This window comes from Argentina silus, assembly GCF_951799395.1.
Source record: "Argentina silus genome assembly, chromosome: X".
NCBI classification, from domain to species: Eukaryota; Metazoa; Chordata; class Actinopteri; order Argentiniformes; family Argentinidae; genus Argentina; species Argentina silus.
Genome location: NC_139653.1, coordinates 28,500,428 through 28,517,337, shown reverse-complemented (window position 1 = coordinate 28,517,337; position 16,910 = coordinate 28,500,428). Strand labels below are relative to the sequence as shown.

The window sequence follows — 16,910 nt, the reverse complement described above, 5'->3', positions numbered from 1 at the left end:
CTGCTCCAATACTGGCCCGTAAATTGAGGATGTACAGATTAGAGAATAGAACATGTACAAATATACAAAAAAATAGACTAGCAAAATAATATCCTATTCTTCCCCATGACATTGCAAAACCCTCTATTTAGAATTTGAAACATAATCATAAAGCTGTTTATAAGCATCTAGATAATGACACAACCACATATAGTTAAAATAAGTCACATGGAGAAATACTTATGAATACACGTGTAACCAAAATTATACGTTTATTTATGTATATTTACATACAGTTATATCTGCAACCATAGATAAAGACAGTATACATTTACCCAGGTAGAATGTCCACTGAGTGCTGGGCCTAAAGACCTTAGAGTTCAAAAGTAATTATAAGATACATAGGGTCTCAGAGTGCAATGTGTTTGGAAAAGGCCTTTACATCTCAGCTTTGGGATTACATGACAAAGGAATTGCTGAGAGAAAAACTAAGGGTTCACCCTTAAAAGAAAATTACATTAAACATCATACACTATTTCTTGAGACAATGCAGAGTGAATAATTGGGCTAAAGGTTGCTGCAGAGTAAAAAGTAAAATACATCTAAATCAGCAGTCTAAACTAATCTTAAATTAAGATCAAACTTTCATGTGAATTTAGAAGGCTTGCGTCGAATGGGATCCAATCAGAAGATCCGATCAGAAACATTGCCTTTAAGTAACATAAAGCAAAATGCTAGCATACAACACACATACTATCCATATGTTTTCATCTTTCAAAGTAATAGGAATAAATAGGAAGAAAGCTTTAATAACAGAAAACATTATTTTCATGAGAAAAAAAGTACAAAGTCTGTGGTGTTTTGAAGCAATGTTGATGCCAGCTTTTGCATGTTTGGATGCATAGGTGCAAAACTCCCTCTTGTTCAGTAAAAAAACACAAAACAGCACACAACAGATCTTTTCTGGGAGTACAGATTACAGACTTTCTTAGCAGAAAATGGTGCACACATTTTTTTTTTTTTTTTTTTTTTTTTTTTTACTGCTGCCGGAAATACAGGAGCAGCTATTACATTAACAAAATATCTACGAGGGAGAAAATAAGTTTAAATTATTCTACAATATCTCATCATAGACCTAAATGGCAGCTTATTTCCTGTATTTTGTCACATTTCCCAAGAGTTACCATTCCTCCTGTGATCAGAGTACGAGATGGGAAACATGTCCCAAAGAGAGGTATGGTGCATTATGGATGTGTGACTGTCAGTCACTCTGGGGAAGAGGGTTCGTCATCTTCGTCATCATCATCCTCCTCTTCATTGAAGGAGCTAGGTGTCTGGCCTCGAGACTCTGATGCATGGGAGGGGGCAGTGCTACTGTGACGGTAGCTCCTCTTTCCACTCAAAGAGGTGGTGTATAGGTCACCTGGGAAAGAGCTGCCCACAACCAACACTAGTCAGTCACACAAATTTAACACACTAGTGAAGCATGCACTCATTTACAAAGGTGTATTTATATGATCCCTGTGATGTAAGCTTTCCCAATATATAATATAAGCATAAACAGGTCTCTTGTTGCATAGCATTGGAGTCATACCTTCATTGAAAATTAAGAGTCAATCTACCTCGTCTGGCTGAGGCGTGTGTGAGTTGTGCCCCTGGCCATGCCTGTGAGAAGAGGAGGACAGATGCAATGAATTCACTCTTGAACATGCACACATACAAATATACCTCACATACTATATCTTAATACCCCAGGCCTTATACACATGACCTAACTCAATAATCTGGTCACTCCTTACAATGTCTTATTCTATGTATATTGTGCAGATCCAACTTGGCAGGGCTCTTCACTGTATTTGATCTGAAATGAATTGCCACTATGAAAATGCTCTTGAATTAATGCTGTTTCTCCAGTCGTACCTGTTACATAGGACTCCAGAGATTTTGGAACAAGAGATTTGGCCACTCTCAAATTCTCTGGGTTGCACTTCCCACTCTCCAGTCCCAGTGACATGCCCATACGTTTCAGAATCTCAATGTCATCATGGATCTCAAATGTGTTGTCAAAGTTGAAGAGGTATTCACACCTAAAGAGAGTCAGGGGATTTATGTGAGGCATTCTTGCAAGCTAAGCATTTGAACAATCACTTCCTCTGATGCATATTTATTCATGGTGCAACATTGAGCTCCCAACTAAATGTACACAATTTACATTTGGTGTGTTGTTGTTCATATTGGTATGGCACTAAAGGGGGAGACATCAATTCTGCCCCCCTTCTTGAGATACCTTTCCCCGATGGGCCACATGACTGTTGTGTTCTCTCACTTTGATGGCCCTTGGAATATGTGAATACTGAAGTGTCATTCGACTGGTACTGATAAGAGGAAGTCTTACAAATAGCTCTTGATTTGAATACTTATGGTTGGAAATATATTGGGTATAAAACAGAATGTTGAGGAACATATATTGCTCTTTGGTTTTCTGGTCAGCCCAGTTGTTTTCTGTGACATGTCCGGGACATGTCTCTGTCTCTCTCTCTCTATTATTTATCATGAGGATAGAATGTAACATTTCTCTATGATGTATTTGCCCTGTAATAGTTGTATAAGTTTCCAGTGTTATTAAAGCCTCATTTGATTTGTTTTCACTTGATCATTCTTGCTTTAATCAACCCAAACTCAACAATTCTTTGCACAGTGGTAATTAAATTAGTCAGTCAGATTATTAATATAAAGATGTGCTTTGTTATTAACAATACATAGCCAAATTTCCTTCCCAACCCTTCATATTGTACCTGACAACCTGTAAGGCCCTACAGTATGAATACTGTATTTTTGTGTTACGTTGATGCAATGGGATTAGGGTGTCATACAGTAAGGTCACTTATAAAACCCAAGTAACACCATGGTTACAGCACGACTACCTGTCGTGATATTGTCAAGGGGGGTAAGTGAGCAGTGTTTGCACTAGGCACTGGGGTGAGGGTAACACATACTTGTCGCTGGAGATGGAGCAGTCAATGACAGTGCGTACATCTGTGTTGAGGATGATGAACGGCAGTTGAATGACAGACCCAGAAGGGGGCGGTGCTTGAGAGGAAGCCTCAGTGGTTTTGTTTCGCTGAACCAAGTTCTTAAAAGCAATTTGCTGTTTGGAGACAAGCAAAGTTCAGCAATAAATGTACAGTCATGGACACTTTTATGTACATAAGAACTATAGCTACCTTTATCAATACACCCATCATCACACAGTACAATTTTTATCTCTGGAGCCTGAGCATGCATGAATTCCACCTATGTAATGCACTGCCTCAACAGTTATGATTATATTCCTAAATATCCCATGGCACTTAACGCATTGATCTAATTCCAATCATACTACCGATTTATCATGGCCATTTAGCACTATTTTAAAGCTCAAATCTAAATACAGGACCTTCAAAAAACATTTTATATGAACCATCTGTCTCCTCCTCTGTTAGAGTGAGTTAGTTCTAAGAGGCAGCACAGATGGGAGCCAATAAACCATACATCTAAGATTGCTGAGTCTTTCTTGCAGAAACAAGTGATCAATAGCCCATCAAAAATGCCCTCTCTGCAACCCCCTCTACACCCTCTGGCCCCTTGGGAAATCTATGGGGTCACTCAAAGGGCAGAGAATTCATATGCTAATGATATGCAAATGACATGCCGGTTTATTTAAATGGATTTATAGCTATTCATGAATGATGAACTAGGCAGCTATTCAGATGTATGACAACTTACCTGAAGCTTAACTCAAGTGAGTGCAGAAGCAATTCTGTGACATAATTACAAATCATGCATACAAAAGTAAATACAGTGCCCTCCATAAGTATTGGAAAGAGGAAGCATCTTCTTTTAGCTCCATACTCAGTTTGGATTTGAAATCAAACAATTACTACGGGGTCATAGGTAGAGATTCTCAGCTTTAATTCAATGGAGTTTATTTTATTTTTTTTGGGGGGGGGGGGTTCACCTTTTAAGTACAACATTTTTTAAACATACTCCCCCTATTTCAGGGCTCGAAAAGTATTGGAAAAAATCATATAATGTCCAAATAAAGTACACATGTTTAGTATTTGGTCGACAATCTTTTGCATGCAATAACTGCCTGAAGTCTGCAACCCATTGACCCCACCAGACTCTGGGTATATTCTCTGGTGATGCAGCTATCTTAAGTTGGTTTGGTTTGTGGTCTTTTTGCCAAAAATGTTATCATCTGGAAATAAAATGCATGTTCAACTGGACTTAACTCTGAACATTGACTTGGCTTTTTGGCCCTGAAAAACTCCCTAGTTGCTATGGCAGTATGTTTGGGGTCATTATCTTACTGTATCATGAAGCACCATCCAATGAATTTGGAGGCATTTGCTTGAACTCAAGCAGACAAGATGTTTCTGTACACTTCAGAATACATTCTGCTGCTGCTGTCAGCAGTAATATTGTCAATACACATCGTCTTGTGATAGCTATACATGCCCAAATCATAACACCCCCTACACCGTGTTTCACATGGTAACTGTTTGATTTCAAATCAAATGTTTGATGGCAGCTTATAATAATGTTTCCTATTTCCAATTCTTATGAAGGGCACTGTATATGATCATGCAAATACCTGTACTATGAGTTCCTCCAGCTGAGCACTCTTCTGTTGGATCCTCTCCAAGCGTTTCTGTTTCTCCAGCTGTTTGGGGAACATTGGAATCTCACTTGTTTTCAGTAGTAGTACAATGTTAGAACGCTTAAGTGCTCCAGCAAAGCTAGGAAGCAGCAGGATTGCTGACTTACTCCCTGCCTGTCAACATCAATCCCAGACCCTCTACCAGAATGGCTTAGTGTGTGTGTGTGTGTGAGTGTGTGTTTATGTGAGTGTGTGCCACTGTGATAGATCTATGGTCTGCAGCGCACAAAGGTGACACATTACAGAGAGCACTGAAAAGGTCTGGTCACCCCCCACCTCTCTCTATCTTTCTCCCTCCATGTGACCCTCTTCTTTTCTATGACAGATGTTAAGAGTGCTTTTAAGGAGCAGGTGTGTCAAAGCTCACCTCCAGGTTCTGGCAATTCTGTGCAGAGTTGGTGGGTAGGCCGATCCAGCGAATCTCCTTCTTCTCCTTGGAGATAATGTTCATGGCCATAAGTACATTCAGAGCGTCATACACACGCCGACGGATGTTCTTTTGGTCAAACACCTGCTGAGAGAGACAATAGGTAAAGTCATCACACTTGGGCAGTCTTTGTGTCAAAGAGCATCTCATTAGTAACTGTCCCATTTTCTGTTCCCCTGGACTACCCCCGAGGAGTGCACACTGCTAGCCTCACTCTTGGTAAATCTTTTTTTAATTAATTATACTTTTAACATTCCACAGCAAATAAGCAGATTAGGTCTCAGCAAAGCTATTTTCTGTCTTTATTAATACCGGAAAGTATGCACCAGAGGCTGGCCTCTGCTATTAAACAATCTAACTTTCAGTGACTAACACAAAAGTCTGTGAGGGATTTGTTTGTGACATTAACAACACCATTGTCATACTCTCTAAAAGCTCACATCTGTCAGAAATTGCATAACCAGTCTTGACTGTAAACATAAAACCAACATCTTTGGAAAAAAAATGCACCAATGTTTGCAGTCTGTCCCAAATGTCAAGAGAGAGAACAAGAGATCACCAAATCCCTAATGAAACTCACAGAGTCTGCTGCCATCACACTGTTGGAATTGGTGAACTCTGCAACAAGCTCATCTGCCACCTCATTGTAGGATGTGGTCCCTTTCTTCTGCACCTTCTCACACACTTTCATGGAGAAATGTCTCAGGCCTTTCCCGTTCTTGTCACCCTTCTTCATTCTCTTACTGTAGAGAGGACACACACAAAAAACACACTGGGATTTTAACTTAATGTTACAAATGACAACTACAACTCACCATTCACATGTGAAACGCACATCTACACCTTATAAACCATCATAAACAAAGGCTCAAAAAAAAAAAAAAAAAGCACCCAGTTAATACTTAAAAGAAGATTTACAGAGAACATAGAGACAATACAGTATGAACCTCTGAGGTCAGAAAAGTAAAAATTAGTACACACAGAAAAGGCAGTGTTACAAGCTCCCTGTAGGGCTCCCCCAGAGAGAGAGTAGAGAGGGGGATGGGGGATTCTCACATGTCATTACAGTTAGCTCCACCTGCTCCAGCACTGTTTCATTAGAAACAGGAACATATTTGTGAAAACAAAACATAATGAACAGAAACTCATTTACTGGCTCTATGATTTAAACCATTGCAGAGATTGATGAGGAAAGACAAGGGAATATGGATGAATAAAATAAGTATAGAACAGAGACAGCAGTTCAAAAATTTGAGAAAGGAGCATGAGATTTTACAAAGATATTGTGTGCACTTAGGTAAGCGGATTATATAACCATCACAGGGTAATTTCACAGTCATTGAGCAAACCAATGCAACGGAAGTGGTGACATGTTATTGGGTAAATGCACTATGACGTATAAAATGATGTCACAGGCACACATAAAGGGATGCAGACAGAGTGTGTGTACGCATGAGCATTTGTGTGAGAGCGCGAGCGAGAATGAGGGAGAAGATGCAAGTGGACAGATACATGTGGGCAGACACACATAGCCAAGTGAGTGTCTATTCACAAACATTCCACACCCTAACACTGGAACACACACATCCTGTCCCATACTGCACAGTAATGTTAACACAGGATAGTAGAGTAAATGAGACAACTGCAGAGTTGCTTGTTACGTAACCAGGACTCACAACGAGGGGAAGAGGGGGCTTGTGGGAGGTAGGAGGTGGAAGAAGATGGGGGGTGGGGATGGCAGGGCGCTGCATGGTAGAGGCTTAGGGTTCCAGTTGTCGGGACAAATTACTTCCAGACCCCCAGCTTGAAAATTTGGGAATAATGAGAAAAATTGTGGATGTGCCATAATGGGGGAGGGGGAGGACACAGAAGGTAATCAGTCATGGTGCAGAGTATAGTCACTTTGTCATGTACATAAAACACACACACACATTTTTTCTCCATAGCAACAGAGCTGCAGCAATCTCCCTACTGCAGTTGAAGTCTGCACAGTGTTTCTGAGAAGACCGTCTGCTCTGTGAGACTGAGAGTGGGGAGGGGGCTATATGACCTTTTACTGGAACAGAGCAGAAACATCCACCAGAGAGCCGCACAGGGGGGTGAGGGGAGGTGGCCTGGCCTCATTGCCACACAGCCTACAAGATGTACTGTTCTGCTGCTCTTTTTTGTAAATTTGTTATTGCTATTTTGTTAATATTTTGCAATTTTGTAAATTTCTTGTCAATATTTGCTATTTGTTTTTTATGTCCATGCACCAACCTCGCCAAGTCAATTTCCTGTATGTGCAAATATACTTGGCCAAATAAAAGAATTCTGATTCTGATTAGCCCCTTTTTTGGTGCATTCATGTGTTCTGCCTAGACTAAGACTACTCAGATAGAATTGTTATTTATTAGAATATTGTTTAAGAATCAAAAGCATTGCTGCTCATACTTTACACTGCTGACAAGAGAGAGCGGGTGTGTGGCTGGGTGATTGAATGTGAGAGCGAGGGGGGAGAAAATGAGTGAGTGAGGTCTCATCACACTGTGTTGAATTATTCACTCCTGAGAACGTGTCTTTAAGACAGCCAGAGTCAAGCCTCTTCTCAAGAAACCAACTTTTGACCCGTCTGCTTTCCATAACTACAGACCAGTATCCCTTCTCCTTCTTATCTAAAATCCTTGAACGTGTTGTCTCTAACCAACTGTCTTACTATCTCCTTTAGAACAACCTCCTTGACCCTCACCAATCCGTCTTTAAGGCTGGGCACTCAACTGAGACTGCTCTCCTTGCTGTTACAGAGACCCTCCACTCTGCTCAAGCTTCCTCCCTCTCCTCTTCTCATTCTTCTGGACCTGTCTGCTGCATTCAACTCAGTAAACCACCAGATCCTTCTCTCCACCCTCTCAGAACTGGGCATCTTTGGCTCTGCACTCTTCTGGTTTGCATCTTACCTGGCTGATCACTCTTACCAGGTGACATGGAGAGGCTTGCTCTCCTCTTCACGTGCCCTCACCACTGGGGTCCCCCAGGGCTCCATCCTAGGGCCCTTACTGTTCTCCCTTTATACCAAATCTCTTGGCTCCGTAATTTCCTCACATGGTTTCTCCTACCACTGTTACGCTGATGGCACTCAACTCTTTCTCTCTTTCCCCTCCTCTGACTCACAGGTGGTGCCACGTGTCTCTGTGTGTCTTGCAGACATTTCTGCTTGGATGTCAGCCACCAAGCTCAACCTTAACAAGACTGAGCTGCCCTTCCTCCCTGGGAATGCCTGCCCTCTCTAAGACTTCTCCATCACAGTTGAGAACTCCACTATGACCTCCTCCCAGACAGCCAAGAATCTTGGAGTGATCCTTGACAACCACTTATCCTGTGCGGCGAACATCAATGTTACAGCGCGCTCCTGTAGATTCTTCCTCTACAACACCTGAAGGATACGTCCATTCCTCACGAGAGAAGCAGCACAACTCTTGGTCCAGGCACTTGTGATCTCCTGCCTTGACTACTGCAACGCACTTGGCCAGGCTCCCCGCCTCCGCCATCAGACCTCATCCAGAATGCTGCGGCCCGTCTGATGTTCAAATTCCCCCATGTCACCCCCCTCCTCCGCACCCTTCACTGGTTCCCGGTAGCAGCTCACATCAAATTCAAGACCCTGGTGCTCGCCTACCGGTCAGTAAAGGGAACAGCCCCTTCCCACTTGCAAGCAATGGTCAGCCCCCAAACCCCTGCCCAATCACTCCATTCTCCCACCTTGGCTGGCCACCTGGCACCACCTCCTCTACAGGGATGCAGCGGTCGCGCTGTTCAGTCACAGCTTTTCACTGTCTTGGCGCCCCAGTGGTGGAACGAGCTTCCCACTGCTTCCCACTACCCCTCTGTACAGTTAATCTACTGTTAATAATACAAAAAAAATAATAATAATAATAAAGTCTTCCTTCCTTCTTCTAGCATTGTGACTGCCAATGGCCCCTGGTCCTAGCATAGATTTTTTTTATGACTGATGTATAGATGATTCACTTACTTAGACAAATATACTTATTGTAAGTCACTTTGGATAAAAGAACCTACTAAATGGCAAAAATGTAAACGTAAATGTGTCCTGCAGGAAGCACAGACTCTCACATGGCTTTAATATTTCAGTGTCCACAATAATTTGTCTGTTTGCATGGCACACACGACCACTTGTTGTCTATGTTTAACTTTTCATTTACTACAAAGACGACTTTCATTATTGTATTATCCTTGAAATAGATAATCATACATTATACCAACATATCCAAATGTTAAAATCCATTGACTTGGCTATTTCATTTGTCCAACAAATCTACTGTAATTCTTACTATATTTTACTGTCATTTATTGTGACCTCTTGAGAAATATATATATAGAGAGAGAGAGAATGGGAGAGCAAGGAAGGAAAATAAGTAGTGTTCTAGATATGCATGATGTAAAAGAAAGAGAGACAGCAAGAGAGACAAGGTGGGACATTAGAGAAAAACATGTATAAAGAGGAGATGACAGAAAGGGAATGGAGTGTAAGCCATGGTGAAAAATGTTCGAGAAAGAGAGAGACTGACTGACTGTGGTGAGTCAGCAGTGGTCTGATCTCTCAGGGGAATGTGTGTGACAGGCTGAGATGCATTGTGGACCAATTCAAAAAGGCCTAAAACTGCAGCTGTGCTCTTAAACAGCTCTTCCCAGCATATGCCCCACAAAGCATATGCCCCACATAAATCCCTTTGGACTATCGGTATCCTTTTGTAGTATCACGAGCACGCGCATGTACACACACGCACACCGTTAGAACATAATTGCATAGCAATTACCTGGCTGATGAGTCTCCTGAGCAGAGCCCATCCCTGCAACCGTGACATAGAAGAAGTCATTAGTTTGTGAAGCAGTGTGTAGGGTACTTTTATTCAGCCCTCCTTGAATACATGCCATTGTCATCCACTCCATATCCATAGTTACTAATGAACCACATTGCTGTGAAACTAATGAGACACTCCATGTGCTGAGAGAGAAAGAGATTTCTGTCCTTTTCTCTACTCAACAAGTTTGACTGCATCACCCACTTCCATTGCTCCTGTATCACACCATAGGCTGACTGGCTACAACAAATACAGTGTTAGTGCACTAATTCAAACTAAAAATTGTACCTACTTATGCATCTACACCAATGGTAGCCACCAATAAAGTTAACTCACCGGTCAGAGAAATATGAGTCAATGAAATCATGGGCGTGTTTCTTGTCTCTGGAAATTTAAAATAATAATGAATGTCAATAAATGAACATGGAATAAACTGAATGCAACTTCACGTGTTCTTTATATTTTAAAAACAGGTCAACAAAGGGTGAATAAAAATATGGGTCTGAGATTACACCTGTTTATAAAACAGAGGCTTATCATGAGCAGTAGACCCTGTGTTTGTGTTTGTGTGTGCGCATGTGCGTGTAGGCACAAGAGGAGGCAGCTCACCCTGGGGTCCACTCATTGGCCTCCTGTGGACAGCCCTGGGTCACCATGGTGGGTGGATGTGTGAACGGGCTCCCTATGAGGAGACACCCTGAGTGAGGAACTCTCTGAGGGGTGCTGATAATCTACACAAGGAGATGAGATAAGAGAAATAAAGAGCAGAAAATAAAGAGAGAGGGATAACATATTTCCCCACTTGGAGGATTGCAGGATTACAACCAAACATTGTCAGGTGACACAAACACTCTGGGTAGTGCAGTATTTCTGGAGTCAGTGAGTAGCATGTTCTCAAGTCCCACAATACAGAACTGTCTTACCATTGCCAAACAAAAGAGCATCCAAGACAGAGGAGAGATCAGCTGGATGCAGCAGAGTGCTAATAATATCCAGAGCTAATTATAGAAGCCCCAGTACGCTTCACCACACAACACACTACTGGAGATGCAAGAGGATGAGAGCTCATGAACTCGACTGAACTCCCTAAATATTGAATCCTTTACGTCTGAAGCCATGTCGATGACTAAGGATGGAGGGATCCTCTCTTTCACTTTTCCCCTATTTTGTAAATTTTTCCTTGTCTTACCCTAATTCATTTGTTTCCAATCATCTTTTCCTCCTCTCTCCCCTTTCTTGATGTTTTCTTCTCTACTCTGGATTCTCTCCATCAGCGTAGCAGTGACACAACCCCCACACAATCAGACTGAAGACATCAGTTACCATCTAAGCCATCAATCATCTTGCACAACGAGAAACCAATCAACCAACCTTCCACCTACACACCACTCCCCTACTCTGGTCCTGGTCTCCCTCAGCCCTACAGCACAGACCTCCTTCCCCTCCACAACTGAGCCAGTGTCATAAGACTAGCTCTACATAAATATGCACGTAACCTTGAGTCAGCATATGCACAGGAAAAAACATGCACTGGTGATTACATACACATACTATGCACAGACACACACACGCACACGTTAGAAGACTAAAGTGAGTGGCAAACAAGAGGCTTGCATCGGGGCTGAGGTCAGGAATAACCTCAATGAACGGAGTCACACAGGTCACTAACGAGCTCCAGGCCACCTAAAGAGGCTCTCTGTGACACCCAATGGCTAACAATCTCATTAAGAAGGCCTGAGAGAGACTGTTCTGCCTAAACTAGACTGGTGGAGGGCTTCGCTCCCGCTTCCATCCTTGCCTCATAAAAGACCGCTCTCAACCCTATATGGAAGTTTGAGATAATCGCACTGTAGCACCAAGATTTATGTAGATACAAGATTTATGCAAGCTGTTGTGCTTGCATGACTGTGCATGTATGCGAGTGAGCAGTAAGAGCTTCAAATGTCAGAACAGCATCTCCATAGTGCATAGCATTGTCTTAGTTTGCCCCCATGTGGCCAATGGTATAACTGCATGCGGCCCACCTGCTTATCCTCCATAGGAGTGGACTCAAGTTCAGTCACTAAATGCAGATGGTAATCTTCTCAATTGTTAGCTTCCAATACCTTAATCAACCTACAGAGCCAAATTCAAGCTGAGCTGAGTTATACTATGTTGGCTTGGTTATGCATTCACCATAGTTGCTGGAACAGTGCTGGAATGGACAATATGAAAAGAAAGTATCTGAACCAGCCAGCACAATACGGTTGGGGTTGGCCTTGTAGTGTGTTAATGAGGGGCTTCTAAAATGGGGGTCACTTTTTTGCTTTGGGGAGGGTTGGGTGTATTTTTTATTGGACACAGGGGAGGGTAGTGCGTTTTTCCCCCGGTTTACCTTTGCTGTTTTTAAGGTTTTTCTCCTTAATTTATTCCATCCTAGCGAAGTATCCCATTGTGCTATGGATGATGAATGGAGCTTCTATAAATATGTCTGTTTACAGACCATAATTTACAATCCAAATACAATTAATAATTAGTCTCCGTCATCTCAGCCATAGTCATATCCACCTTGAGAACGTTTCTCACTTCGGTGAAAACTGTATCATCAGCCTGGGCCAAAAGTCTCAACCCTCCATGCACTCCTGCAATAAACTCGTTTAAGGACTTGATTGACACTAGTGGGAAACGGCAGGTTTCCCAGTGTTATGGTTCAGTAGCAAGCTAACTGCTAATTCAAAATGTTGTTTAAAACTATGTAGAATTGCATGAAGTGCACTTACAGAAGACAACACTTTTTTTGACCATTGCTTCGGTCTCACATTAAGTCATGGGCGGCCAGAGATACAAATTACGTCGTCAGCTGTAAACGCTGCTCGACCGCCGGCACGTGGAAAAAAGCCAACGGCCGATCTGGGTTGTCACTGTTACTGTAGTCGTAATCATTATTTTGAATTAATTCAATAAAGGGGGTGGGAAATGGAATGTTTTTCAAGTAGAAGGTCATGTGAAAACAGATATCAATACTAATCTATTCATATTTCAACCCTCATGCTCACCTGTCCCTCATTTGGCTAAGACTCAGCCTCACTGCTGTCCTTCTGCTACCTCAAAATCACTAATTGTATTTAACATATGTTAAATACAAAAATACATAAAACTGGTAAATTATTATTACTAACGTAACGTCACACCTCCAACTGTGTCAACCTAACTTTTCAATTTGTAGTGTTCAAATTATCTACTGCAACTCTTAAGCTATCCCCTCAATACTCACCACTTTTGTGACTTACCATTCGCAAGTGCGTTTGTCAAGGTTTCTTTTTCTGTTCATTCTAATACTACGCTGCAGATACACTCCAACTACGCAGTCTACCGCTAATCGCCGCCTGCTGGTTGTATAACCACATTGCATGAACATGCGTCTTCAAAGGTCCAGTATGTAACATTCAAGATTTGTAAAAGCTTCCTAATGGTTGTGATTACGATGTTTAATCGGTAGCGATCAGGGAATGAGATCCCTTGAAAGAAATACTTCATTTATGAATGCTGTTTTGGCCCGGAAAAGAAAGAAACTTCTAAAATGGAGTGTCCTACCCAACACTTGGTGATGTTGTTGTTTGGAACTTCAAACTGAATTTCGCCACGATGGCCAGAGGCCAATTTTAGGCATTTTCCTTAGGCAGGCCAAAAAACCCCATTAAGGGTTAGGTTAGGGAAAAGATTCCGAAAGCGCCGAAAGATTCTCTTTCATTTTTCTATGCAAGAAAAACCCTGAAAAAGTAGTTATCATGTATCCTAACCTCGTCCCCAGGCTATTGCTGCTGCACGCACACACGCCTGGTAACAGAGAACCACAATTCTGGGATGCAGGAGTGGAGTTACAGTACCAAGTAGCATAACCGTAAGTTATACTTCTTAGTGAATCACACGGCCGTGATACGGTCTCGTTTCGAAATTAAAATTCTCTACAAAAGTTTTTGTACATCCTTTATTGAAGATACTGAAATATCTATGTTGCATTCATTAGAGTAGCCTTTGCAAACAAGATAGACTAACCAGACTCAGCTAAAGTTCGCTGTTCTATTAGTATATTTCAAGACCACTAGGGTCCTTAGGTAGCTGCTAGAGCACAAGATAAACCAGAGGGACTGTTTCCATGTTAAGTTTTGTTTGAGCACAATACACTCACCATCTGGGCTCCCACATTCGCATTGACGGCTCCCAGTGTGATCTTTGTTGCTGGGATGTAGTTAGACGCCACTAGTGATACATTACCTGCAAAACAGGAAAAAGGGTAGTACCTGTTTCTTAATAAAACAGTGCAGCATGGGGGATTTTGAGCAGCATTTTAAGAGCATTTAAGAGCAATTTGTTACACGAGAAAGGGCACACAAACTTACTGTCTGAGTTCAACGACAGAGAAGAGGGACATGAATCCTACACAAGTCACACAGACCAAGTGTCCCAAACATCAACACTGAAAAAGCCATCCTGGAAACCCATCACAGTCTCCCATTGGTTGAACTAGGTCTATAACTGAAGAACTGTTGGGTGTTTCCACGATGCCCAGCAGACCCAGTTTGATCCAGTGAGTTCCAGGACATGGGCTGGCCCAGTGCCACCTATCAGGGTCAGCTTGGGCCACGGGGTGTGGGTCCCTCCTAAGGCCCACAGAATGGGCATCTCTGCACTGGAATGCATATCTCTTTAAGGAGCAACAATGAGGGCTGCTTCATTAGAATACAGCTGAACGGCAGTCTCTCTCGATGTCCCGCTCCCTCTTTTTGACACCAAGTTGGGTGCATAGAAACCAGCTTCAGAAGGGTGAAGGCTTCTTCATCACTTTCAACCAAGACTGGGTGGGAGGTAGAGTTTCGATTTTCATCGTGAACCCGACGGGCTCAGCCTGGGCTAGGCCAGATTTTCTGACAATTGATTCAGGTTGGGCCAGGCTCGGGTTTGCCACGACGGCGCTGTTTAAAATGTTTTAGATATAATCTTGCGTGGTTTGTGATAACTCGCAACGCACCTACTGCTCCATCTCCCTCTGCTTTAATCAGTGAGAGATGCACAGGAGCAGGCCAGCAGCATAATGAAATGTTTTTGTGGCTGTTGTTTCTTTTAGGCTAGGCCATATTATCTGCAGAAATAATGCACATTTGTATTTTTTTTGCGCATTTTAAGGTTCCCTCTCTCTTTAGGTCAGTCCTAATTGGACAACTGAAATCCCTCATATTGTCGTTTAAAGGCTATTACATCCATATTCGCCAACATGCATCAGCTCTGCAATGTCTCGTCGCATTCACCTGACCAAGCTACTGTATAAAATCAATAGACAGCAAAACAAACTCTGCTGCGTGAAGCGCTCTTGTGGAGCGCCATTTATACGACATCAACGCTTACGCTATTGATACGGCATCAATACACAATACACAAATTACAAATACACAGCACAATCAACAACAGCAAGACCTGGCTCATTTATAAGGTGTTCTATAAATGTAGGTGCAGTAAATACAGTTGTTGATTGTAACTAGGTTTTCTAGCAATCTCTCTCCACTGGCCTCAGTGAGTGGCTTTCTCCCCTCCTCATTTTGCTGCTGTGCGCAATAGTAATATGCTCTGAATAAAGGCACGGTCGTTTTCCAGAATTCTGGCGTTTTTCGGGCTTGGGCTCATAAAATGTCTGCGATGTTGGCCTTGAATTTTCAGGCCTGATCTAAACTATAATGGGAGGTGGGATTGTTATAGGAGGGATGGATACTGTACAATACCTGTACAATCAGTGCATCACAGCCATGTACATATGACACATCCATGAAGAAACACAAATGTATACACACACACAACATTCTTGTATGGAGCACAAAAAGCATATTATAGCGGAGTTGACCACTGAGAAACATGTAAACTAAAGTATATCATGTTTTTGTGCTTACAGGAAAAATAAGCCCTAACTGTTCGAGGAAGGACATTAGTTTCCTTGGCACTTGGGCTTGTTTCACAAGAAAAACACCACCTTCATGGGGCTATTGATTAATAATCTCAACATTAGATATGCTTGACATCAATAATATTGACCAACTTGCTAAATAGTCCCTCATCCTATGCTTTTCATTCAATTGTTGTGCAAAGTACAGAACAAGTTAGAGATAAACAAGTCAATAAAGAAAGAGGTGGTTTGACCAGCAATTATGTTCCCTGCAGCAATTACATCCTGATTCTGAGTGAATCCTAAAACCCAACCCAGCAAAGACAAGAAGACGCTGAGGGCAACACAAAACACTAACTTTAAATGTTGGTTAAACTAACTCCAAAGTAATAAAATAACAAATAAATAACAGAATAAGAAAACTTTGAACCTATGAAGGAGCAACACCGTAATCCTTTCTTTCAAGGAAAAACACACAAAGGCAGAACTAACAAATATCAACAATCCCCTCTGACTCTACCAGTTTTTTTGTTTTGACTGCAATATTCAGAGGAATAAGTGCAAAGTTACACAAGTCTATGGTTGACACTCTACCTCTTATTTACCTGTCTCTCTGTGGAGGGGGACCAGCAGGACCTCCATGGCTCCCTCTCTCTCTCTGACCCAGTCCCAGTGTGAGCCAACCACTCTACCCCTCCCCCAGCAGGCATGCAGCTAGTGATCAACTTCCAGTAGGACAGAGAGGGTAAGAGGGGGGTAAAGAGTGTCTTTATTGGCCCCTGGCTTAGAACACCCTCCTCCCATCCCTGCTCTGTTCTCAGCGTGCTAACTTATCCCAGACGCACAGAACAAATCCCATTAGATGGCGACATGGGAAGAGAAGGAAAGGCACATTAATTTACCTGAAGTGAAGAGCACATGCCTCTCAGCTTGTGCAGCCTGGGATCCAGTGCCCCCCTCAGAAATGCTCCCTCTCACTCTCTCTCCTCTCGCTCTCTTTTGTTACAATTCAATGGAAACTTGAGAGCCCGA

At 42.2% G+C, this 16,910-nt stretch overlaps 1 protein-coding gene across 1 annotated transcript; it reads right to left on the bottom strand.

Annotated features, from left to right (window-relative positions):
* Positions 1-1,244: 1,244 nt before the first annotated feature.
* On the bottom strand, positions 1,245-16,520 carry tfdp2 (transcription factor Dp-2; the record flags this gene model as incomplete). The annotated part of the gene is made up of 11 exons (XM_083695122.1): positions 1,245-1,429; positions 1,900-2,066; positions 2,976-3,127; positions 4,616-4,684; positions 5,049-5,195; positions 5,689-5,851; positions 9,923-9,955; positions 10,304-10,351; positions 10,577-10,698; positions 14,136-14,221; positions 16,484-16,520. 11 exons carry the CDS (start codon positions 16,518-16,520, stop codon positions 1,245-1,247), a joined length of 1,209 nt encoding a protein of 402 aa, XP_083551248.1.
* Between the last annotated feature and the right edge of the window lie 390 nt (positions 16,521-16,910).